This window comes from Heteronotia binoei, chromosome 1 (genome assembly GCF_032191835.1).
Source record: "Heteronotia binoei isolate CCM8104 ecotype False Entrance Well chromosome 1, APGP_CSIRO_Hbin_v1, whole genome shotgun sequence".
NCBI classification, from domain to species: domain Eukaryota; kingdom Metazoa; phylum Chordata; class Lepidosauria; order Squamata; family Gekkonidae; genus Heteronotia; species Heteronotia binoei.
In genome coordinates this window covers 209858805-209885854 of record NC_083223.1, presented here as the reverse complement: position 1 = coordinate 209885854, position 27050 = coordinate 209858805, and the positions used below count along the sequence as shown (strand labels likewise).

At 44.5% G+C, this 27050-nt stretch overlaps 1 protein-coding gene across 3 annotated transcripts in view; it reads left to right on the top strand.

Annotated features, from left to right (window-relative positions):
* SYT14 (synaptotagmin 14) overlaps window positions 1-27050 on the top strand; it is a 207328-nt gene that overhangs the window by 14174 nt on the left and 166104 nt on the right. For all 3 annotated transcript variants that reach the window (XM_060247321.1, XM_060247313.1, XM_060247329.1), the window contains exon 2: window positions 4798-4845. Coding sequence is in view for 2 of the 3 variants with exons in the window: in XM_060247313.1 (XP_060103296.1) it covers window positions 4798-4845 (48 nt within the window). In the remaining variant the exon portion in view is untranslated. The remainder of the gene's footprint in view (window positions 1-4797; window positions 4846-27050) is intronic.

The following is a 27050-nucleotide window of genomic DNA, read 5'->3' as shown; positions in this document are numbered from 1 at the left end:
AGAGCATTGCTGGCATTTAATGGCATATACAGTGTTCGAAGATGAACATGTGAATAAGTCTGAGATGGCGTAGGTGATGTTATTAGGTCCAGTGATTGTGCTGTCCAGGTGACAGCAATGTTGGCATTTGGGCTTATTGCAAACTCTGGTACCAGTTCAAATTAGATGTTGTATTATTGTGGGTGAGGAGTTGTTTGAGAATAGGAGGCTGTCTGTGCTCAAGAAAAGGTTCCCCCCCCCCCCCAGGACTCGTGAAAGAGAATTGTCATCCAATAGAGTTTATAAGTTGCTGATTATGAGTTGCACTGTTTTGAGTTGAGAGTTTTATGTGACCACTAGTGGTGTTCTGTTACTGTTTCTTTGGGGCCTGCTCTAGATCTTCTGTTGGTTTATAAAGCTGAAAAATCTTCAGTTGGTTTATAAAACCAACTGAAGATTTCTTTACTTTTATGTAATTGATTGGTTGTCCTTATTATACTCCAGAGTCTTGATTTTACTTTGCTTCAAAAGATTGGAACAATACTGAGATTTAGATATAAATTCTGAATGTACTGGACATGTTTATTTATAACTCCATTTGAATGATATAAATGGAGGAGAGTTAGTTTACATTATAGCGTAAATAATTTTTATCTGATAATTCTGAGAATGATGCTGAGTTTGGGATTGATAATGCTGAAACAAACCTGCTGGACTGATGATCACATATCAAATATAACAGCTATATAATATAGTGTTGTATTGTGAGTGTGCTCATGGTTTGGTTGGACTACTTACTACAAGGAATTACTCCATTATTTTATATACCTGAGGAGCTTGCTTACTTATATACTAAGAGAAGATTGTTCTGGTCCAGTGCAAGATATTGTGAGTGTGTATATACACACAGGAGAGCCCCGTGGTGCAGAGTGGTAAAGCTGCAGTACTGCAGTCAGAGCCCTCTGCTCACGACCTGAGTTCAATCCCAGCGGAAGCTGGGTTCAGGTAGCTGGCTCCAGGTTGACTCAGCCTTCCATCCTTCCGAGGTCGGTAAAATGAGTACCCAGCTTGCTGGGGGGAAGGTGTAGATGGCTGGGGAAGGCAATGGCAAACCACCCCGTAAAAAGTCTGCTGTGAAAACGTTGTGAAAGCAACATCACCCCAGAGTCAAAAATGACTGGCACTTGCACAGGGGACTACCTTTATCTTTTTATATATACACACACACACAAACATACACTCACCCTATACAAGTGCCTGCAAGACTCATGAGGGGGGAATTCTACCCCCTCCAAGCCCTAATGCGGCTCCCCTCCAGTCCCCCTCACCTTGCTATGGATCCAGGTCACTGCAGCTACCTCCAGGCCTGGAGCAACTCTCAGAGGCTGCTGTGGCCAGGCCCCAAGTGGCTCCTGAGTGGCACTGCTGCAGTCAGGCCCAGAGCAGCTCGTAGATGCCAACGCATCTGAACCTGGAATGGCTCCATCATTGCCAGTCCTGGAGCAGCTTTTGAAGGCTGCTGCAGCTGGGCCCAAAACAGCTCCAGGATACCACTGTGCCTCCAGGACAGAGGAGGTAAGTCTGTTCTCTGTGCATGAACAGGCAACAGTATTGTTTTGGGGGGGATTTAACCCCCCCACATTTTTTTAAGTTTCAGATTTTTCTGCAAACCTGGTTTGGTTGTACCCAGAAGTGCAAAGGGTTGCTTGAAGAACTGCTGGAAACCATATGATAGTGCGGGAAGCAGGGTGCCCAACCTCAGTCTCTCTGAAAGTTGTTAGGGAATTTAGTAGGCCATATTCTCCTCTGTTCTTACCTGTTCCTTAGTTTCTTTAACTAACTGTCAACTGTCCTCAGCATTTCATGATTCATGAGCTCACCTCCTCTCAATATTTTGTAGCTCATAAAGCATGCTCACCAGGCTAATCAGACTTTTAATTTAATTGGAGAAGGTACTTGGCAAGCCTTGGAAAATCTGCTCTGCTCTTATTGGTAGGATATTCATGGCATTGAAAGGCATAGTTTAACGCTCATATTACATTAATGTGCCATATGTAATGTAGGTTGGAGCCTGAAGAAGTATACATCTTGAGAATGTTGTTATTGAGATATTAAACATTCCCTTAGAAATATTTGTAGGTTAACTTCTGGGTCACACTTGAGTAGACTTGCCAACAGGTAAAAATGTCCAGTCCTTTTAATAGAGACATAATGGGAGTTATTTGCCAGGATATGGGCTAATAAATTGAAGTTTAATCTCAACAAGACAGAAGAGGTATTGGTGAACAGAAGTTCTGATGTGGGATGTAAGGTGTCATCTGTTCTGGATGGGGTTGCACTTCCCATGAAGGAAAAGGTCTGTAATCTGAGGGGTGCACTTGAACCCAGGCTTAGTGCTGGATAAGCAGGTGTCAGTTTTGGCCAGGAGTGCTGTTTATCAGCTTTGACTAGTTATCCAACTGTGGCCTTTCCTGGGCAGAAAAGATCTGGGCACTGTCTTTGTTAGATTTAGATAAAATTACTGCAGTGCACTCTATATCAAGCTGTCCTTGAAAAGTGTTTGGAAACTTCAGTTGATATAGAATTCTGCTGCCAGGATGTTGATTGGAGTGGGTTGCAGGGATATATGACTCTAGAGCAGGGGTGTCGAACATGCAATTTGGGGGCTGAATCAGGCCCCCGGAGGGCTCCTATCAGGCCCCCAAGCAACTGGTTGTCATCTGCTTCCTTCTCCCTCTCTTTTGCTTCCTTCTGCATAACAGCTTGCTTTGCCAGGCTTGCTCAATTGCACAGGAGCTGCAGAGCAAAGGCTCTATTTTCTCCATTGACTGAGGTTCCTCCCTTGGGAGGAAGGTGGGAGGGAGAGCTTGCTTTGCCAGGCGCTCTCAATTGCACAGCTTGCACAATCACACAGGAGCTACAGAGCAAAACCTCTATTTTCTCCATTAGCTGAAACTCCTCCCTTGGGGAGGAATAGCTTGCTTTGCCAGGCTCTCTCAATTGCACAGCAGAGCTACTGAGCCTAGCCACTCTTCCTTCTATTGGCTGGGGAAGGAAGGAAAGAGCCAGAGCTTCCTTTGCCCAGTTCCCTGGATCCCATGGTAGAAATACAAAGAAAGTATCTTTAAAACCAATGAGTGCCAACGTTTTAAGTGTATTTTAAGTTTTAAAAAATATATATTTGGGTTTTTCTGTGTTCTTCATAAAATGTATGTCTCTGCTACCTAATCTTAAATAGGTACACACATGGCTCAGCATGGCTCAGCCCAACAAGGTCTCATTTATGTCAGATCTGGCCCTCATAACAAAGGAGTTCGATACCTATGCTCTAGAGCCAGTTTGGTGTAGTGGTTAAGATTAGGTGGATGGCAACCCTGGATAGGGCCTTCTTGGTCATAGCACCAAACTCTAGAACTCCCTCCACAGGGGGACTTGCCTGCCTCTTCAGTTTCATTAATGTTCCCTTAGTGATCTCTCCTTCCTGCCCAGTATTTTAACTTGTATGTTGTTGAAGGCTTTCATGGCCGGAGTACATCAGTTGTTGTAGATTTTCTGGGCTGTATGGCTATGGTCCTTGGTTTGCCATTCTGCCTCCCTCCCCAAACTAATTCTCCACCATCAGTATTCAGTGATCCTCAACTGGTGTGTTTTCATTTTTTAATATTTATACATAAATAGTTCTCAGCTTTCTTGAAGAGTTTCCAGAAACCCATTCTTGTCTGTAGAAGAACAGCATCTTGTTCATCTGGCTGAACATCAGTATTCTAGCATGATAATACCATTGCTTTGATTACTGAGGTTTGGATTATATTAGCAGCTAGCTGGTTCATATTTTGTTAATCTATCAGGACTCTTTTAGTGTCAAAGTTGTCAGAGCCCTTTAAAACTTGCAGATTGTGAGAGATGGGTGAAACAAAGCAGGATGAGGGATGCACATCTGATGACATGTGTCACTGACCCTACATTAGTCTAGTCTTTTAGGATACTGCAGTAAATTCATCAAACTCAATCCGAACAATTTCTACATCCCACTACTTTTAACTGGTGCTCAATTGTTTTCAGAGTTCTGTGGCTCCTAAAGGGCAATGAGCACGCTTGGTATTTTTCAGGTCATTTTTCTTCTTTAAAAACACAAACAAATTAATATCCACCTGCATATTTGGGGGGGACTGTGTGTCAGCAAAGGGTTCATTGAAGTTCCAAAATGATCAGACTTGTCTTTGTTAAAACTAAGTTGCATTTATTGATAACTACAATGTTACTCTTAGCATGGATTCATTGGAACTGATAACAGATAGCTTGAGCCATTGGCATTTATGAGTACACTTCAAAGGAATAGGGCTTTAAGCTACTTCCCATAATAAAACTACAGTTCGCCCCTGCAAATAACACTTTCACATGCCCGCTTATCTCTTACAGTTGATGTTCACATCTCCCCCCTGGTGATGTCCTTGCTCTGCTCAGGAGGCGCCAGGAAGGTTAGCTGAGCATTCTGCACTTCAAAGGCCTTGCTAGCCTTTGGAACGTTTGGTAACATCCCTTCTCACCACCCCCCTTTTTCCTGTGGGGCGACTGGGTTAGTAGCATAGGAATTTAATAAACATTCATGTTAGTAAGCAGTGATTAATAGGTCCAGAAAGCAAAGGTAACTTCAATGAAACACAGTCTGACAGGGTGGAGTTCCCTTGAGTATTCAGAAACCTTCCCTGTGTGTGGCTGCATTTTGCTAGTCTTCTCATAGGCATGAAATCATATTCATTCTTAGGAGGAATTACGCTGATAATATATTCTGTATCATAATTCTCTTTTTATGAATAGGTGGAGAAAGAACCTGTGGCGTGCATGAACTAATCTGCATTAGAAAAGGTAAACACTGAATATATTTTAATATTTAATATTTTAAAATATTTGATTATTTATAGTGGATGTTGAAAATAAATTTCCAAAATCTGCACGATATTTTGACTGCACTTCAGCTCAGTTCAGACTTTATACCATACTACCTTTTTTGCTTCCAATCATAATAGGCAAATCAAAGCTTGGAGCTGTGTGTCTGTTTTCGTTTTCAGTCTACTTAGCATTCCAGTTTACATAAGAACATAAATGGTGGCCAGCAGCTTTAGACCGGTAGTTCATCTAGCTCAATATTCTGTTTTACGCTTTGGGCAGCCCATTGCTTTGTAGGGCCTTTTACCACTGGTATTCAGAAGTTTACTAACTCTGGATGTGGAGGTGCTTGTCACAACTTCCCTCTTAATTTATGTATAATGCTGCTACCAGGAATTGCATTCCAAACACTTTGTTTAATGTTTCCAAATGAATTTGTGACCAAGCTCTAAGGCTTCTTCATTGGACTATGTGGCACTGAGGATGAGATTGTTATAATTTATTATCATAGGACTCCAGGATAATATAAAACAAAATAAATTTATTTGTACAATAAGTGTATTGGTTTCAAGATGTTTATAGCTTAATTCTTCAATGAATAATTTCTAAGTGAAGTATCATTCTTTCACCTCACACATTCCTCACTCTCAAATCCTCCTTATCTTCTTAACTTTCTGGCAGCTTCTATCGCTCACAGTCCTGTAATACTCTGACAAAATTAGGTTTGGGCTCTCTTATCTAGCCCCTAATATGCCCTCTGAAGTAGTCTCCTTTTCTTTCCTAGAATCTTAATGCCTTTCACAGCACTAGTATGGGATTGTAAACAGAAGACTGCTTCTCAGACTCTGGAGACTGCTAACTGACCGCAACTGGCTATAATTGCTGTCAGTCCACTGACTGTTAACTTCTGACTGACCTCTCTCTCTCTTTCTCTCTCTCTCTCTCTCTCTCTCCCACACACACATACTTCTTAGCTCCGCCTCCACTCTCAGTCACCAACCAATCATCGCACTCACTCATTCCCCATCTTTCACCTCCCTTTCTCCACTGCACCAATTAAAAGAATTAAAAGAATACACAACAATTAAAAGAATACACATTCCTTCAAACCATTACAGTTCTCTTTAGTCATCTTGGCTAACAAGCTACGCTCCATGAATCTTTCTAATCCTCTTTTAAAGTTATCTATGCTAGTGGCCATCACTGCATTCACTGACAGTGAATTGTACAGTTTAATTACTGTGCCCCTGAATTCTACTATTCTCTGCTGAGTCTCTCCATTTTAGGTACAGTGACCTTTGGAAGCAGAGCAACATCTGTGTTTATAGTTTGTTTATTCAGGTCATGCCAAACTATGGTTTTACAAATCTACTTTAAATCCTGAGTTCTCATCCTTTATTGATGCTGATGATTACTTCAAGTTACTTTGCCATAGTTAAACTTATTCAGACATTGTTTAATGTGACTTGTACAGCCATTGTGATCTAGTTGACAGAATCTTGTAATTGTACTGAGAAGAACTTGATGCACATCCCCAACCAGGCCTGACTTATTTTACAAAGACAATATGAAACAATTGCAGAGTAAGAAAAGTGTGACAAATAAATTGCATCAGGTAGGTAGCTGTTTTGAAGTAGTAGAACAGAGTTTGAGTCCATTGGCACCGTTTAAGACCAGTGAAGTTTAACTCTGGATATAAGCTCCTCCCTTTTCCACCAGCAGAGAGTTGCCCGGGGCTGACTTGCAACCTTGTTTATTCCATGAGTCCCTCTTCTGTCTTGTACTTTGCTTGCAAACAAGTGGAGGGTCAACTGTGTATCTGCCAGAGTCAGTTGGGAGAGGGTCAGGCTGAACCAGCCCCTCCTCTGGGTCAGAAGCAAGTGACGATGGTTATAATCAGGTTGGGGGCCAGATCTGACATAGCAAACAGGAGAGCCTAAATTTACCTGCTCGTTTTTGGAAGAGTAGAGGCGCTGATGACAGGACATGGGGAAATGGGGGCAACGGAGCAGAGCGAGCGATGGGGAGCATTAGCCAGCGCTGGTCTACGAGTGGGGCGAGAGACGGTGAGAGGCTGCTGCCACAGACCACAGCCCAGGGTGAACAGCTCCAGGGTGAGCGGCTCCCAAAAGCCGACTGAGTAGAGTGGGCGACGGGGAACATTAGACTGCGCTGGCCTGCGATTGGGGTGAGAGGCGGTGTGAGGCTGCTGCTGCGGACTGCAGCCCAGGGTGAGCGGTCTGGCCAGGCGACGAGAGTGGAGAGCTGGTGGAGTGAGGAAGGAGCTAGCGGGGGGAGGGAAGGAGTAAGTGGAGTGTTAACGTTGGCGGTGGAGTGCTGTGGGTGTGGCGCCAGCCTGAACCCATTGTTGGGAGCTTCTGGCATGGACGGAGCCTGGAGCGGCTGGAGAGGTAGGAGCGGCGAGTTGACGAACGTAACAACTAGCTTAATAACAGGGTGCAGGGGAGCAGAAGAACGAAGATCTGGGCTCTCAGAGGAGAAAGGAGCCAGTGAAGAACCAGTGAAGAAACAAAGTCTGAGACAGAGTGTGACAAGAGCCAGGGGGGTGGGGCGCCCCGACCCCGGAAGGGGACAGGGGCTGGCCTAACCTGGCAGCTGAGGTGATGCGGATGGAGCTATACCATCAAAGGAATTGTTTACACTGGTATCTTGCACTGGCACTTTATAATAAGAACTACCATCGTTGCTTTTGCACTGCATACTAGCACAGACGGAATTGCTTCCTTTGCACCCTGCTGCTTTTTTGCGCTGTCACTGCACTACCTCTGCATATAGCACCTTGTACCAGCACATTAAAGATAGATCTTCTAGCATTTTAAGAACTATAAGAACACTTGCACCAGCACATTAGAGATACTGAAGACGCTCTCACTGTTAAAGATTGTTTAGCACTTTAAGAACTGTAAGAACACTGGCACTTTAAAATCTGTCCTCCAGCTACCAAATCATCTGATGCTAGACCTCGCAGCACCTTAAGAACCTTAAGAACACTAGCACTTTAACATCTGTCTTCCAGCTAGTAAATTATCCATTTAATACTACGATCCTGAGGGTTTTCATTTGGAAAAATTGCCTGTAAGTTGATTGTATTTGGACCTAATTGATTATTTAGCTACTAAATTGAATTGGGACATGAATTTTGCCAATTAATTAGAGGGGGGGGAAAGGGTTTTTATTTTTTAGCTGGCTTGGATAAATTAGTAGAAAGTATGTGTTTTTAGTTAGGTCTTTAAGAATATTAGTAGATAGAGTATTAAACTGAGTGAGTGGGTGAGAGGAGCAGAATACGTGACTGCATGATCTGAGATTGGTGACCTGAGACTCTGTATAGATCTTTGGTAAATGATGTCGAGTCAAGGGATTCCAGCGCTCCTGAGGAGGGGAAAGTGTAGTGGTGGGAGCAGGCAAAATTGGAACGGAAGGAGATTGAGACACAAGAGGGCTCGTTCCCCTTTCAGCCTGTGTCCCATCCCAAAGGTACCAGGTAGAAGGGCCAAATGGAAACACTTGCCTCTGTCCCTGATATTGTGCAACGCCAGGTCCATAAATAATAAAACCTCAGTCCTGCAGAATTTTTTTATCAGACAGGACATGGACCTGGCTTGCATGACGGAGACCTGGGTGCGGGATGGGGAGACAGTGGCTCTCTCCCAAGTAGCCCCTCCTGGGTTCTCCGTTCTTCATCAGGTTTGGACTAGCGGGGGGGAGGGGTGGCTATTTTCATACGGGAGGATTGCTCCTTCAGGGCGCTCCCTCCGCCAAAGATCGTAGGCTTAGAATGTGCTGGCCTGGTGTGGGATGTAGGGGAAAGTTTAGCAATCTGGCTGGTGTATCGTCCACCTAGTGCACCAGCCAGTGCCCTACTGTCCTTGATGGAGGCTGTATCAGGCTGGGCATTAGAGCACCCTCGATTTATAGTCTTGGGTGACTTCAATGTCCATGCCGAGGACGCAGCTTCCACTCGGGTGACGGACCTAGTGCTTTCCATGGCAGCACTGGGACTCTCCCAATATGTAACAGTGTCCACGCACCAGGCTGGGCATACATTAGACCTGATCTTTGCGGCGGGAGTTGGAGTGGATCAAATTTCTGCCGAGGCAGTGCCATGGTCTAACCACTATGCCCTGAGGGCTCGCGTGAATACACCACCTGTACCCCGTCTAGGCGGTGAGCAAGTTTTAGCTCACCCATGTAGCCAGATGGACCCTTTGTGGCTTCAAACGGCTATGCAGGATCCCTGGCTTTCTGGCGACTTGTTGGATGAACTGGTGGAGAACTGGAATAGCCAGCTCTCCACGACGAGATCGCTCCCCGACGTCCTCTTCATCCTCGTTCACGATCCGCTCCATGGTATACCCTGGAACTGCGATCAATGAAATGGCGATTAAGACGACTAGAGAGACAATGGCTACATACTCGTGACGAAGCTATAGGTCATTTATGCGGACCTATGAGATGGCAGTCCAGGCCACAAAGAAGAATTACTTTGCGTCCCGGATTGCATTTGCGATCTCGCGCCCAGCACAATTGTTTAGTATAATTCGGTCACTAACAATTTTACTGCATGGTAAACAAAATATTAGAGAATTGGAAATAGGCTGTGAGGCTTTTGCGAGTTTTTTCGCAGATAAAGTATCATCGCTCCGACACGACCTTCCCGCCATACTTGATACAGTGAAAGAACTTGGGGCACCAAGCACATCTTCTGGTCCAGTTCTGGATTCCTTCAGTCCACTCAGCCTGGAGGAAGTCGACAGGATCCTTTTAGCTGTACGCCCTACAATTTGTAGGTTGGATCCGTGCCTGTCCTGGCTTATAAAAGCTGGCCAGGCGATGCTACGTGAACCACTGCAAGGTATCATCAATAGATCCCTGATAGAAGGGTGATCCCTTAAAGAGGCTGTGGTCTGTCCCCTCTTGAAAAAACCATCTGCAGATCTGGCCGTATTGGCGAACTATTGGCCGGTATCAAACCTTCCCTTTTTGGGTAAGGTTATAGAGCGGGTGGTGGCAATTCAGCTACAGGGATTCCTGGAGGACACTTCCGCACTGGATCCATTCCAGTCCGGCTTTTGACCAGGTCACGGGACGGAGACGGTTTTGGTCGCTCTCATGGGTGACCTCCTGCGACATCTGGATCGGGGCAGCTCAGCAGTGCTGCTATTATTGGACCTGTCAGCCGCTTTTGATACGCTTTTGATCATAAGCTACTGACTGGCTGCCTTGCCGACGTGGGGATTCAGGGGTCCGCCTTCCAACTCTATGATTAATCCTATGTCCCAAAGGAAAAGTTTTTCTTCTATCACTTTAGCCTTCCCAGATTATTTCTTTTATTCATTCTCCTCCCTTCTATTTTATCTTCACAATAACCCTGTGAGGTAGGTTAGGCTGGGAGACTGTGACTGGCCCAAGATCATCCAGAAAGCTTCCATGGTACAAGTGGGGATTCAAATCTGGGTGTCTCAGATATTAGTCTGGCATTCTTAACCACTACACCACACTGGCTTTATGGCTCTTTAAGATCGGGGACAAAGGGTGGTGATAGGGGAGGAGTCATCCCAGAGGCACTCACTCACATGTGGTGTGCCTCAGGGTGCGGTTCTGTCCTCGATGTTATTTAACATCTATATGTGCCCCCTTGCCCAGATTGTCAGGAGGTATGGACTGGGTTGTCACCAATACGCAGACGACACCCAGCTCTATCTATTGATGGGTGGCCAGTCCGACTACCCCGGAAAATCTGGACCTGGCTTTTCAAGCCGTAGCATCCTGGCTCAGGCTGAGTCGGCTGAAATTGAATCCAACGAAGACGGAGGTTCTCTATCTGAGCCAGGGTGATCCAAGGGGAGGGGTCCAGCTGCTGGCTGTAGACAGGGTGCCATTGATACCGGCCCCTAAGGTCAAGAGCTTGGGCTTGTTCCTTGAGTCCTCCCTTACAATGGAGGCCCAGGTAGCAGCCACTATTAGATCCGCCTTTTTTCATCTTCGGCGGGTGCGGCAGCTGGCTCCTTTTCTGGAGCACAATGACTTAGCAATGGTGATCCATGCTATGGTCACCTCAAGAATAGATCACTGTAAAAAAAAAAAAGATTTGTTATTATTGCCCTTTAAGAAGGTAATTGAGAATGTCTATCATTCAGGCGAGACTCCAGATTCTTGGAAAGAAGCGCTTATTACTCTCATTCACAAAGAAGGCACCGACCCATCAGAAATTAAAAATTATAGACCAATTTCACTTTTAAATAGTGATTATAAGATTTTTGCAACAATTTTAGCGAATAGATTGAAGAAGGTGATTACCGACTTAATTCATGAGGATCAAACAGGTTTCGTCCCAGGACGACTAATGAATCAGAATGTGAGGCTACTTTTAAATGTGATTGAATATTACAGAGATCACCCGGACAAAGAATTTGCTGCTATTTTTGTGGATGCAGAAAAGGCTTTTGACAATGTTAATTGGAATTTCACCAAAGTGACATTGGATGCGATTGGTTGTGGTGATAGGTACCGCAGAATGGTCGAAGCGATTTACTCGAAGCAGAATGCAAGAGTGAGTTTTAATGGAGTGATGTCTGATTTAGTAGAAATACAACAAGGCACTAGACAGGGATGCCCGTTATCCCCATTGCTTTTTATCTTGACGTTAGAACCTTTAATAAAGAAGATTAGAGAAGACAACAAAATTCAAGGAACCAGAATTAATAACGTGGAATTTAAGTCTTTGGCGTTTGCGGACGATTTAGTATTTATCTTGGAACAACCCATCTCTTCGATAGTCCCTCTGAAGCAAAGACTACGAGAATTTGGAGAAGTATCTGGTTTCAAACTGAATGTGTCTAAGACAAAAATTTTAATGAAAAATATGGAGAAAATTCAAGTTGAATCTTTAGAACAGCTGTCAGGATTTAAGCAAGAAAAAAAGATAAAATACCTGGGAATTTATTTGACGAATGAGTTAAAGACCTTGTACAGAGACAATTATGAAAAAATATTGAAAGAAATACGGGATGATCTAGCTAACTGGAAAGATCTCCATATTTCGCTCTTAGGTAGAGTCGCTACAATAAAGATGAACATTCTTCCAAGGATCTTATTTCTCTTCCAAACAATCCCAATCACCTTACCCAAACTATTTTTCCAGAAACTTAACTCTATGATCAAGTTGTTTATCTGGCAAGGGAAAAAGGCCAGAATAAAATTGAAAATTTTACAAGACAGCAAATCAAGAGGTGGTCTTGCTCTCCCAGATTGGAATCTGTACTATAAGGCTTGTTGTATTGCATGGTTAAGGGATTGGTGTAAGCTAGATAATAAGAGGCTAATGACTATTGAAGGCGTAGGTTTGGGAGAAGGCTGGCACAATTATATGTGGTATCACACTCCTGTAAAAACTGGACGCTTTTTCAGACACGAAATAAGAAGATCCTTGTATAAGATTTGGGATGAAATTAAGCCGATGTATACTTATACTCCAAAGTGGTTATCTCCAATAGAAGCTCTGACTCACCCCAACTTGTATAATTGGGATAACCCACAAGATTATGCCTATTTGTTGAATAGCCAAAATGATTTGATTGAGGAAGAACTATCTGAGTTAAATTGGTGGCTCCAGTGTCAACTTAAATCAAGATTTCAGAAAGACAAAGAAAGGGGCTTTTCGAATAAACCAATTGAATTAGATCTTATCTTAGAGTCCAAGCAGAAGATAATTTCTAAAACGTATGATTGGCTACTTCAAGTTAAGATGCAGGATGAAGTTGTAAAAGAAGCTTGGATCCGCTGGCTTAAGGATTTTGGCTATAATATTGATCTGGATGAATGGGAAAAATTATGGAAACAGAATTTAAAACTAATAAAGCCAACTGATCTCAAAGAAAATCTATATAAAATGGTATATAGATGGTATCTTACACCAAATAGACTGGCCAAAATTTACCCCACATACTCTAATAAATGTTGGAAATTCCGAGAAGTTGAAGGATCGTTGTTCCATATATGGTGGCAATGCAAAGAAACCAGGAAATATTGGGCTCAAGTTAATATTTGGATTCAAAAAATCTTGAAAATACAAGTTAAGCATGTGCCAGAATTGTATCTTCTGAATATCTGTAGGCAAAATTTGCCTACAACCAAACTGAAAGTGTTACTGTATATAGTTACCATTGCTAGAACTTTGTATGCCAAGTATTGGAAAAATGATAGAATCCCGAACAGAGACGAATTCATTAATAAGCTGTTGGAAGTCGCTGAATCTGATTTAATGTCCACAAGATTAAGAGAGGGTAATGTGCAAAAATGTCAGGAGGAATGGGACCCCATTTATAAATGGGTCAAAAGTAGAGGCTTCGACATGGAGTAGCTAGAATTTTTTTTTTCTTTCCTTTCAAATCCTCTCCATCCCCCAGTGTGTATGATTGGGATGTAGTGGTAGACGTTAGACATAGATGTGTTTTTGACTGTATGGCGCGCCCAAGCGTCTAAGGTGTTTGGAATGTATCTTTTTCGTATGATTAATGTTGATTGTATTTGTTCGTTCTTTATTCTTTCTTTTCTTTGTATGTCCATTTTTTCTTAATAAAAATTTCATATATCCAAAAAAAAAAAAAAAAGAATAGATCACTGTAATGCTCTCTACATGGGGCTACCCTTGATACTGACTCAGAAACTACAGTTAGTGCAGAATGCTGCGGCATGGCTGTTAATGAGGCTCCCTCGATGGGAGCACATTCAGCCAGTGCTGAAAGAGCTGCACTGGCTACCTACTGTGTTCCGAATCCATTTCAAGGTGTTGGTATTGACCTTTAAAGCCCTTTATGGTCAGGGACCTGTTTATCTGCGGGACCGCCTTTCCCCATATATCCCCCAGAGAGCACTGCATTCAGGGACAAAAAATCTGCTGTCCACCCCTGGACCAAAGGAGGCCAGGTTCCGTTTGACACGAGCCAGGGCCTTCTCAGTGGCAGCACCAAAGTTATGGAACACTCTCCCAGAGGCCATAAGGGCCCTACGGGACCTTCCTACATTCCACAAAGCCTGTAAGACTGAATTGTTTCGACAGGCCTTCGATGCTTAAACTGAGAGATAGCTGCCACCTGACATCAGCTAGAGTTCCCGGTGACCAACTGTCTGAAAAGCAGAACCGCCAACATAGTAATGGTACAGCACCGTGGAATAGTTTTTAAATTTTAATTGTATTAATGTTTTATAGATTTTATAGATTTTATTGACTTATTGTTTTAAATCGTGTAAACGACTGTTGTAAGCCGCCCTGAGTCCGCTTGCGGAGAGGGCGGGATAAAAGTCTAATGTAAATAAATAAATAAATAAATAAATAAGCTGTTGCGTGCATGCACACTTCTTCAGATACATTGAAACAAATAAGAAGAGGCCAGCATGGTTAACAAACAAAGTAATGGAAGCTGTAAAAGGTAAGAAGGACTCCTTTAAGCGGTGGAAGATGAGAAGTGTTTGCCTGCCCCAGAACCACTAATATTGGAAGGGGTGTTGAAAGACCTGAGTCAGATTGAGGTGACAAAAGAGGAGGTCCTACAACTGATAGACAAATTAAGAACTAATAAGTCACCGGGTCCGGATGGCATACATCCGAGAGTTCTGAAAGAACTCAAAGTTGAACTTGTGGATCTTCTAACAAAAATCTGTAATCTTTCATTGAAATCTGCCTCTGTTCCTGAGGACTGGAAGGTAGCAAATGTCACCCCCATCTTTAAAAAGGGTTCCAGAGGAAATCCAGGAAATTACAGGCCAGTCAGTCTGATTTCAATACCGGGAAAGTTGGTAGAAACCATTATCAAGGACAGAATGAGTAGGCACATTGATGAACACAGGTTATTGAGGAAGACTCAGCATGGGTTCTGTAAGGGAAGATCTTGCCTCACTAACCTGTTACATTTCTTTAAGGAGGTAAACAAACTTGTGGACAAAGGAGACCCAATAGATGTTGTTTACCTTGACTTCCAGAAAGCTTTTGATAAAGTTCCTCATCAAAGGCTCCTTAGAAAGCTTGAGAGTCATGGAGTAAAAGGACAGGTCCTCTTGTGGATCAAAAACTGGCTGAGTAATAGGAAGCAGAGAGTGAGTATAAATGGGCAGTCTTCGCAGTGGAGGACGGTAAGCAGTGGGGTGCCGCAGGGCTCGGTACTGGGTCCCATGCTCTTTAACTTGTTCATAAATGATTTAGAGTTGGGAGTGAGCAGTGAAGTGGCCAAATTTGCGGATGACACTAAATTGTTCAGGGTGGTGAGAACCAGAGAGGATTGTGAGGCACTCCAAAGGGATCTGTTGAGGCTGGGTGAGTGGGCGTCAACATGGCAGATGCGGTTCAATGTGGCCAAGTGCAAAGTAATGCACATTGGGGCCAAGAATCCCAGCTACAAATACAACTTGATGGGGTGTGAACTGGCAGAGACTGACCAAGAGAGAGATCTTAAGACTTAAGCTTGCGTGTTGGAACATCAGAACCATGCTTGACACAGTAGACAGCGGTCGCCCTGAACGACGCTCTGCTCTAGTTGCCCACGAATTTCTCAGGTTGAATACTGACATAACAGTTCTCAGCGAGGTCCGTTTCCCTGAGGAAGGTAGTCTTCAAGAACATGGTGCCGGCTATACCCTCTACTGGTCGGGTAAGTCAAAGGCTGAGAGCCGCCTTTCTGGCGTTGGCTTCATGGTCAGGAACTCCATTGCCTCCAAACTCAAAAACCTGCCAACAGGTCACTCAGATCGCATCATGTCCATGCGCCTCCCACTTCAAAACAAACAGCATGCAACACTCTTCAGTGTGTATGCCCCAACCCTTCAAGCAGATCCTGCAAAAAAGAACAAGTTCTATGCTGATCTACGCAACCTCTTACGGAAGACCCCTACAGAGGACAAGGTGATCATCCTTGGCGACTTCAATTCCAGAGTAGGTAAAGACTCGGAAGCCTGGAAAGGAGTACTTGGCAAACACGGCATTGGCAACTGCAATGATAACGGGTGCCTCCTGCTAGAATTCTGCACGGAGCACCAGCTCACCATCACCAACACTATCTTTCAGCAGAAGAACAGCCTGAAGACAACCTGGATGCACCCACGGTCCAAGCACTGGCACCTTATCGACTACATTCTGGTGCGCCAGAGAGACCTTCGAGATGTCTTACACACCCAAGTAATGCCCAGTGCGGAATGTCATACGGATCATCGTCTTGTACGCTGCAATCTCTGTCTCCACTTTAAACCCACACCCAGGAGAGGAGGTATCCCTCGGAGGAAGCTTCAGGTTGGCAGCCTTCAGTCAGCCAAAGTTAAAGCTGCCTTCCAGGCAAAACTCCAGTCAAGAATTGAGGACCCCAGTTGCCCTACAGACCCTTCTCCAGAAGCACTCTGGGAACACCTAAAAACTACCATCCTGTCGATCTCTGAAGAAATCCTCGGGTTCTCCACAAGAAAAAACAAGGACTGGTTTGACGAGAACAATCAAGAGATCCAAGAATTCCTAGCGAAAAAGAGATCTGCCTACCAAGCACATCTTGCTCAGCCCTCCTGTCCCGGGAAAAAAACAATCTTTCGCGGTGCATGTAGCAACCTCCAGCGCAAGCTTCGAGACATTCAGAACGAGTGGTGGACCAAGCTTGCAGAGAGAACCCAGCTGTGTGCAGACACTGGTGATTTAAGAGGGTTCTACGAAGCCCTGAAGGCAGTATATGGCCCATCATATCAGGCTCAGAGTCCCTTGTGTAGTGCAGACGGCCAAGTGCTCCTCACAGACAAGGCATCCGTACTGAACCGGTGGTTGGAGTATTTTCAGGCTCTCTTCAGTGCCAACCGCGTAGTTCAAGATTCAGCAATCCACCTAACCCCACATCAACCAGTGAAAACAGAGTTGGATGAGATCCCCACTCTAGAAGAGACTGTTAAAGCCATCAAGCAGCTGAAAAGTGGCAAGGCAGCGGGAGTTGATGGAATCCCACCAGAGATCTGGAAGCATGGGGGCACAATACTACATAGCACACTTCACAAAGTACTTGTCACCTGCTGGGAACAAGGCAAACTACCACAGGACTTTCGCGATGCAATCATCATCACTCTACACAAGAACAAAGGAGAAAAGTCAGACTGCTCCAACTACCGGGGGATAACCCTGATCTCCAACGCAGGCAAAATCCTTGCCAGAATACTCCTGAACAGACTGGTGCCCACCATTGCAGAAGAACTCCTCCCAGAGAGCCAGTGCGGCTTCAGAGCTAACAGGAGCACCATCGACATGGTATTTGTTCTCAGGCAGCTCCAAGAGAAATGCAGGGAACAGAACAAGGGTCTATATGTGACTTTTGTCGACCTTACCAAAGCTTTCGATACCGTTAGCAGGAAAGGCCTGTGGCAAATCTTGGAACGTTTAGGATGTCCCCCAAGGTTCCTCAGTATGATCATCCAGCTACATGAAGACCAGCGAGGCCAAGTCAGACACTGCAACGACCTCTCGGAGCCCTTCCCAATAGGCACAGGTGTAAAGCAAGGCTGCGTTCTCGCGCCAACTCTCTTTACGATCTTCTTTAGCATTATGCTTCAAAGAGCCGCAGTAGATCTAGATGATGACGATGCTGTCTACATCCGCTATCGCACTGATGGCAGCCTGTTCAACCTGAGGCGACTAAAGGCTCGCTCCAAGACAATGGAAAAACTCATCCGAGAGCTACTATTTGCTGATGATGCTGCACTCGTCTCCCACTCGGTATCAGCTCTGCAGCATATGACGTCCTGCTTTGCAGATACTGCCAAGCTATTCGGCCTAGAAGTTAGCCTGAAGAAGACAGAAGTTCTCCACCAGCCTGCACCCCAGGAAGATTATCACCCTCCCTGCATCACTGTGGGTGAATCAGTACTGAAGAAAGTCCAGCAGTTCAGCTACCTGGGGTGCATCATCTCCTCAGATGCCAAGATCGACAAGGAGATTGACAACAGACTGGCAAAGGCAAACCGTGCATTTGGCCGACTGCACAAAAGAGTGTGGAGCAACAAGCATCTGAAAAAAGGCACAAAGATCAATGTTTACAAAGTGGTTGTGATGACAACCCTCATCTACGGCTCCGAATCGTGGGTTTTATACCGTCATCACCTGCGACTCCTTGAGCGCTTTCATCAGCGCTGCCTTCGCACCATCCTCAACATCCACTGGAGTGACTTTGTGACCAACACTGAAGTCCTCAAGAGGGCGGAGGTTACAAGCATCGAAGCACTGCTGTTGAAGACGCAGCTGCGCTGGGCAGGGCATATTTCTAGGATGGAAAACCACCGCCTTCCCAAGATTGCTCTGTATGGCGAACTTTCCACCGGCCATCGAAATAGAGGGACACCAAAGAAGAGGTACAAGGACTCCTTGAAGAAATCCCTTGGCACCTGTCGCATCAACCATCACCCGTGGTCTGACCTAGCCTCAGATCGCAAAGCATGGAGGCACACCATCCACCATGCTGTCTCTTCCTTTGAGAACGCACGCATAGCTGGTCTTGAGGACAAAAGGAGATTGAGGAAGAATCGCGCTGCTACAGCACCAACCCCAAATCAGACTTTTCCCTGCAGCCACTGTGGCCGGATCTGCCTGTCCCGCATTGGTCTTGTCAGCCACCAGCGAGCCTGCAGCAGACGTGGACTACTGCACCCTTCTTAAATCTTCGTTCGCGAAGTCAAGCCAAGAGAGAGAGACAACAATACAATGGAAGCCCCAGGGCTTAACAGAGATTTTGGTTTCTTACGTCACTACGCATGCTAAGTCATTCAGTTCTCGTTTACGCACAGAATTTTGTTGGTCTTAAAGGTGCCACTGGACTCAAACTTAGTTCTCACATTTGTTTGTTAACTCTTTTATTTGTATGCCAATTTGCTGCTGTTCACAGGTCTTATCAACGTCTTTAATCCAATATTACCTATACTTATCATTCACTCACTTATGCATCTTGACTCTAACTTGCCTTTCCTTACAAATAAACCCTCTCTATCTATATGTAAGGCCTGAGGAAGTTTAAGAACATAAGAACATAAGAGAAGCCATGTTAGATCAGGCCAGTGGCCTATCCAGTCCAACATTCTGTGTCACACAGCGGCCAAATATATATATATATATACACACACACACACATACACACTGTGGCTAATAGCCACTGATGGACCTCTGCTCCATATTTTTATCTAACCCCCTCTTGAAGGTGGCCATGCTTGTGGCCGCCACCACCTCCTGTGGCAGTGAATTCCACATGTTAATCACCCTTTGGGTGAAGAAGTACTTCCTTTTATCCGTTTTAACCTGTCTGCTCAGCAATTTCATCGAATGCCCACGAGTTCTCGTATTGTGAGAAAGGGAGAAAAGTACTTCTTTGTCTACTTTCTCCATCCCATGCATTATCTTGTAAACCTCTATCATGTCACCCCTCAGTCGACGTTTCTCCAAGCTGAAGAGCCCTAAGCGTTTCAACCTTTCTTCATAGGGAAGGTGTTCCAGCCCTTTAATCATTCTAGTTGCCCTTTTCTGAACTTTCTCCAATGCTATAATATCCTTTTTGAGGTGCGGCGACCAGAACTGCACACAGTACTCCAAATGAGACCGCACCATCGATTTATACAGGGGCATTATGATACTGGCTGATTTGTTTTCAATTCCCTTCCTAATAATTCCCACCATGGCGTTGCGGACCTCTCTGCATACAGCCGATTCCAATTGGGGCCCATTATGCGGGAGCCGAGTATAGCTCCCCGTATACTTCCATATAAATATTCGGAAGTATACGGATGTCAATGCAAAAGGCTGGAAAGTGGCTTCTGCAGCCTCAGGGGAGCTGCTAGCCCCCTTTCCTGCCTTTGGTAGCCTTTTCCCACCTCTCCCATAGCCTCCCTGGGATCAGGGGGGGGGAGGGGGAAGAGGAGCCCCAGCAGCCAATCCAAAGCATGCATTTGCAAAATGCATTGTAAATGCATGCTTTGAAGGGCTTTTGTGTAGCTGATCCTCCAGCCATCAGCAATGTTGTTGTTTTGTCTGTGTGTGAGAGAGATTGTTCTGTGCTGGCCCTTGGCCTCAGCCTTACCAGACTTGCTTGGTGTAAGAGAACACGTCTAAAAGGTAAGACAGTCTTGGGGTTCTTGTTTTTATTTTAGTTTGTAAAAGGACTTTTTAAGACTCAGAGTCCCTTTACTTGTCCAGATTTGGGTGGTGAGTACTAGCTTATTTGGGGTTAGAGGGTTCTGCTGGGGTGGGGGGGATTTTGCCAATTTGCCCATATCTTACTTTAGTGAGAGAACTTTTAAAAGTGCAGTGTGCTTTTACTTTACCTGATTGGGGTGGCTTGGATTTCTTGGGGTTAGGGTGAAGGGTTTTTTTTGGGGGGAGGGGTTGGTAAAGTTCCTGTATTGTTAAAAGTTAAGTTTTTTTTACTGTTTTAAAGGGATTCTTTGTTTGATTTGTTGCTGCTTGTTGTGCTTGGCTAGCTCTCCCATGTTGTTTGGGGCAGGGCTGGAGAGCTAGCATCTGTAGATTTTGTGTTCTGTGGCAGGGAAGCTGGCACCTGGGTGAGAGACCCAGAACCAGCAGGCTTGTTGTGTTTGGCCAGCTCTCCCCGTGTTGTTTGGGGCAGGGCTGGAGAGCTGGCATCTGGGTTTGCTGCAGCCAGGTCTGCAGAGCAGATCTTGAGCAGATTGTGTTTTGTGTGGCGGTGGGTTTATATTGGTTCCAGGCCTGCACTGCAGGGTTCATAGAGTAGATAGAGGGATGTAGTGCATTTGGGTCCTATAGAGATTATCTGGTGTGAAGTTAGGTTTTGCCTTTGGGTGCCCTAGGAATTGGACCCCCTGGTCCAATTTTTTTTTGGCCTTGCGGGTTTTGTGTGGGACAGTGCGCTGAAGCTGCACAGCAGTTTGGGGGGCTCTCCTCAAAACCTCCTGCTCCCCATAGCCACTTTTCCCATGACAATTACAGTGAGGAAGTGGCTCTAATTTCTCACCATTGGGAGCAGTGTTCCTTTTGGGATGCCCACAGATGGGTGCAGTCTTTTTGGGCCAGGGGGGTTTCATGCTGGGGAGTCCCCTGAAGCTGCCCTGCAGTTTTGGGGGCTCTCCCTCAAACCCCCCTCTGGCCAGAGCCACTTTCCCCACAGCAATTATAGTGGAGGAAGTGGCTAATTGGGCTTTCCCCAGCATTGAGCCTTTTGGGGAGCCGAAAGACAGGGACCCCCTGCCCCAATCTTTTTGGGACTTGGGGGTTTTGTAGGGGAGAGTCCCCTGTGGGTTCCCTGCAGTTTTTGGGGCTCTCCCTCAAACCCCCTGCCCCCCAGTAGCCTCTAATTATGCCCTATGTTGCCATTGATTTCAATGGACCATAGGGTATAGTGGTGGAATAGGGGCACCCACTTTAGGTGCCCCTGGAATGGGATCCCCTGGCCCAATCTTTTTGGGACATGGGGGGATTGTAGGGGAGAGTCCCCTGCAGGTCCCCTGCAAATTTGGGGGCTCTCCTTCAAACTTCCTCCTTTCCAGGTGGCTTCAAATACACCCTATTTGCCATTGATTTCAATGGCCCATAGGAAATAATGGGGCCGTATATTCAGAAATAGCTGCGCATCTACCGTATGTGCGGCTATTCCGACTACGGAATTCAGAAATATACGGGATTCCGAATTTTTTCCCCCCGTATACTTCCGAATCCGTGTAATTCCGAATTTTTTTTTTTGCACATCCCTAACCATGACTCCAAGATTTCTCTCTTGGTCAGTCTCTGCCAGTTGACACCCTATCAACTTGTATTTGTAGCTGGGATTCTTGGCCCCAGTGTGCATTACTTTGTACTTGGCCCCATTGAACCTCATCCGCCACATTGAAGCTCACTCACCCAGCCTCAACAGATCCCTTTGGAGTGCCTCACAATCCTCTCTGGTTCTCACCACCCTGAACAATTTAGTTTCATCTGCAAACTTGGCCACTTCACTGCTTACTCCCAACTCCAGATCATTAATTAACAAGTTAAAGAGCATGGGACCCAGTACTGAGCCGTGCGGCACCCCACTGCTTACCGTCCTCCACTGTGAAGACTGCCGATTTATACTCACTCTCTGCTTCCTATTAATTAGCCAGTTTTTGATCCACAAGAGGACCTGTCCTTTTACTCCATGACTCTCAAGCTTACTAAAGAGCTTTTGATGAGGAACTTTATCAAAAGCTTTCTGGAAGTCAAGGTAAACAACATCTATTGGGTCCTCTTTGTCCACATGTTTGTTCACCCCCTCAAAGAACTGTAACAGGTTAGTGAGGCAAGATCTTCCCTTACAGAACCCATGTTGAGTCTTCCTCAATTACCTGTGTTCATCAATGCGCCTACTCATTCTGTCCTTGATAATGGTTTCTACCAACTTTCCTGGTATTGAAGTCAGACTGACTGGCCTGTAATTTCCCGGATCTCCTCTGGAACCCTTTTTAAAAATGGGGGTGACATTTGCTACCTTCCAGTCCTCAAGAACGGATGCAGATTTCAATGAAAGATCACATATTTTTGTCAGGAGATCCACAAGTTCAACTTTCTTTCAGAACTCTTGGATGTATGCCATCTGGACCTGGTGACTTATTAGTTTTTAATTCGTCTATCAGTTGTAGGACCTCCTCTCTTGTCACCTCAATTTGACTCAGGTCTTTCAACACCCCTTCCAAAATTAGTGGTTCTGGAGCGGGCAAACACCTCTCATTTTCCACAGTGAAGACGGAGGCAAAAGATGCATTCAGTTTATCAGCCATTTCCCTATCCTCATTCAGTAATCCTTTTACCCCTTGGTCATCCAAGGGCCCCACTGCCTCCCTGGCTGGTTTTCTGCTTCTAATACATTTGAAGAAATGTTTATTGTTGGTCTTTATGTTTTCTGCAATATGCTCCTCATAGTCCCTTTTTGCCTGCCTGATCACAGTCTTGCATTTGATTTGCCACAGCCTGTGTTCCCTTTTATTAATCTCACTTGGACAAGCTTTCCACCGCTTAAAGGAGTCCTTCTTACCTTTTACAGCTTCCATTACTTTGTTTGTTAACCATGCAGGCCTTTTCTTATACTTGTTTGTGCCTTTCCTAACTTGTGGTATATATTTTATCTGAGCTTGTAGTATTGTAGGTTTTAAATAGCCTCCAAGCTTCCCCAAGGGTTTTGACTGTATTTACCTTTCCTTTCAGTTTCCTCTTCACATGCCTCCTCATCTCAGAGAATTTACCCCTTTTAAAGTTAAACGTGGTTGTGCTGGTCTTTTGGGGCAACTCCCAATTTATACAAATGGTGAAATCAATAACGTTATGGTCACTGCTCCCAAGCTGTGTAATCACTTTTACATCTCTCACCAAGTCTTGGGCATTACTTAGGACCCAATCCAGGATCACCCCACCCCTGGTAGGTTCTGTGACCATCTGCTCCATAGCACAGTCATTGAGAGCATCTAGAAACTCAATCTCTTTTTCTCGACCTGAACACATATTGACCCAATCAATCTGAGGGTAGTTAAAATCACCTATTACAACACAGTTTTGACGTTTAGCCGCTATCTTTAATCCTTCCATCATATTATAATCATTCTCTAACTTTTGATTTGGTGGGCGATAACAAACTCACATAGTTAAATTTCCTTTTGGGCCGTCTAGTTCGACCCAATGCATTTCTAGAAGGGAATCTAATTCTTTGACCTTAGTCTTACTGGACAGTATACCCTCTCTGACATACAGAGCCCCCCCACCTTCAACCCTTCCCTCTCTATCCTTCCAATATAACTTATATCTAGGAATCACCGTGTCCCACTGGTTCTCCTCATTCCAAGTTTCTGAAATTCCCACAATGTCTTATGTTTCCCCCCAACACTAAACATTCCAACTCAACAATTTTACTTCGAACACTTCTAGCATTTTTATACAAACATCTGTAATTTCCCAGGCAAATTAGGCTCGCAACCTTCCTCCTGGTGCCTCGAGACTTTGGCAGACACTCCATACTGTTTGTCACCGTCTCAGTGGACAACTCTGATCCATTATCTGGTAGAAAAGTAACAGCTAACCCTTCATCTCTTTGAGATGAGTCATCCCGAACCAGAGACATTTCATCTCCTGTCGGCTTTCCCCCAAGACTTCGTTTCAAAACTGCTCTGCCACCTTTTTGATTTCAAACACCACCAGCTTGGTTCCATCTGGGGAAAGGTGGAGACTGTTTCTTTTGTACAGCCCCCGCTTGTTCCAGAAAGCATCCCAATGCCTAACAAACTTAAACCCTTCCTCCCTGCACCATCGTCTCATCCACACATTGAGACTTCTGATTTGTGCCTTTCTCTCCTGCCCTGCACGTGGAACAGTTAGCACTTCTGAGAAGGCTACCTTGGAGGTCCTGGCCTTAAGTCTCCTGCCTAGCAGCCTAAATTTTTCCTCCAGTACCTCACGATTACATTTTCCCACATCGTTGGTGCCAACATGCAGTACGACCACTGGCTCCTCCCCAGCACTGTCTGTCAGCCTATCTACAGCACCCCTAATGTCTGCTACCTTCGCACCAGGCAGGCAAGTCACCATACGGTTAGTATGCAGTTTTGCCACCCAGCTGTCTACTTGCCTAAGGATCGAATCACCAACTACAAAGACCCCCCCTGCCCAGGGATGGTTCCTTGGCACAAAAGGATACCCGCTCACTAACTGAAGAAGAGGTTCCTTCCCCTTATCCTCAGCATGGTGCCCTGTTCCCTCTTGACCCTCATGGTCTCTGGCAGCAATGGGGCTGCCAGGTTCAGAGTGGGGCTCATCTATTACGTCCCCGAGAATCTTCTCCAAGTGCCTAACTGACTGTCTCTGCTTCTCCAGGTCAGTCACCTCGGCCTCGAGGGTACGAACTTGTTCCCTGAGTACCAGGAGCTCCTTGCATTGAGCACACACCCAAGACTTCTGTCTGTGGGCAGATAGTCGTACATGTGACACTCAGTGCAAAACACTGGAAAGCCCCCACCCCCTGCTGGCATTCTACCTTCATGATAGTTTTTTAAAAATATGCAGTCCCCTTTTAAATCCTGTTTGTTTATGTGGCTCTCCCTCTGGAGGGTCTACTTACTTTATTGGGAACACAAGGAAAATAGGGATCTGGGTTCCTGGTCCTTACTCAGCCTCCAGGCTAAGAGGCACAGGCCATGAGCCCTTTAGCTCTTGCCCTTCGGCTCACGCCTCTGGCAAGGCGCAGTAATAATGCAAAGAGGGTGGGGCCTCAGTCTGCCCCATGAACAGCCACTCCTAATCAATCAGCAACAATCATCTTCAGCCCTCTCAAACCATCACACCTGTAACAATTGAAAGGAGACAGTTGATCTGTCAAGAGAACCCATGTTCCAGTAATAGAAATATAAAGAATGTGGAGATATTCTGGCTCCTTCTAATTAGTTTGTAAAATAATTGAAAAGGCATAGTTATAACAATTTTGGCGTCTTCCTGAAACTTCAGAGAAAATGGAGTAAATAAATGATGTAAGCATTAATGAGAATAAAGGGTGTCAACTTGTTATTTTGGATGTTATGAAACCCAATACATATTCTTTCCTTCATTGTATTACTGCAAGTATCTTGAAAGCAGCATTTTAACTATTTGTCAGATCAGGATTATGTAATTCTCACTGCAGCAGGAGAAGTGTTTAGCCATGATTGATTGAATTTTCATTTGTAAAATGGTACTGAACCTAATTTTTGCGAGCAATTGTTTTTTCTGTCATAACTTTTCATGAGGTAAAGGATAAGTGCTGAATGAATCTTTGTTTTATATTAATAATGATTAATACTGGCTCCTCCCAACATTTAAAGCACAGTAAAATACACCCATTAGTTACTTGAAAGTTTTTTTTTAAACAACCAAATCACATAAAATATTAAAATACATTTTTAAGAGGAGTCAATGAAATATATACTAAAGAAAAATCAACAGTGGAGTCCTGAAACACAGTCAATTACATTTTTAAAGGTGAGGAAATACCTGAAGGTGCAAATTTTATATTCTTGAATTTGCCTATTTACGTCATAATGGTGAGATCCCCGAAGCAGCATATGGGATGTGAGCACAGAACCCGCCCCGCAGGAGGTTCTAGAAGAAGAATCAATATAATCACAGTTCAGGTAACCCAAGCTTTCAACTCCAACAGTAAGGAACTATGCTACGACGTGACCAAGCTATACATCATGGAGCAGCATTGCTGAAAGTCTGTGTACGAGAAGAATACAGAAATGAAGTTTTGTGACTACCAGGATAAGGGTTTGCCCTTTCATGGTAAAGAGTTGATGATGCAGTCCAGTCGATGCGCTGGATGAGGCCATGATACATTCATTCTCATTCTGTCATATTTATCCCACCATTGCTCCTTGGAGGCTCAAGGCCGGGTACATGTTTTCCCCTTCTTCCACTTTATTCTCCTGGTAATTTTAGAGTTGAGTATAGATTTAGAGCTCTGTATATTAGAGACGAAACTCCATGACAGATAGGGATTTAAAACAATCTTCCTGATTTATCTATAATTATAAATAAAATATATTTTCCCATTACATCATTTTTCCTTTGTACTGGTGTAGCTCTCTTCTTCTGCATCTGGCATTACCTGTTACATTGCACTCTTGACTTTTAGTAGCTGGGTCCAGAGTCACTGCTGCTTTCCCTGAGGAAACTCAGCATTGAGACAAGGCCTGGAAAGTTCAAGAAATTGTCTTCCAGACAGATATCCTGGTTGTATCTGTGTGGAAGTTTCTTTTTAGGACTCATCTTCAAGCCAAATACAAGCTATAACCAGCATTTCAATTATTCCCATTCACTCTAAGCTTGTCTCCTAAGAAGATAAGCTTACCTGATTCTAGTGTTGGAAGCACTGTTCATGGCATCGTCATAAACCAGCTACAAAGAAGCAAAATTGTTTTTGCAGCTGATAAAATGGGCACATTCTCTTAGAATCATTGTGGGTCTCCAGCAGTGTCTTATATTTTTGTTCTTCCTAAAATATTTATAAATGTTAGCAATTCTCTACAAAGAGGCATGATGGATGTAAATTGCTTTACATATTGTAGTAGAGTTTATAATACACATCTACACACATGTAATCATTTTATAAATAGCTCTGTTTATAGCATAAATGTAATTATAGCATAGTTTTGGA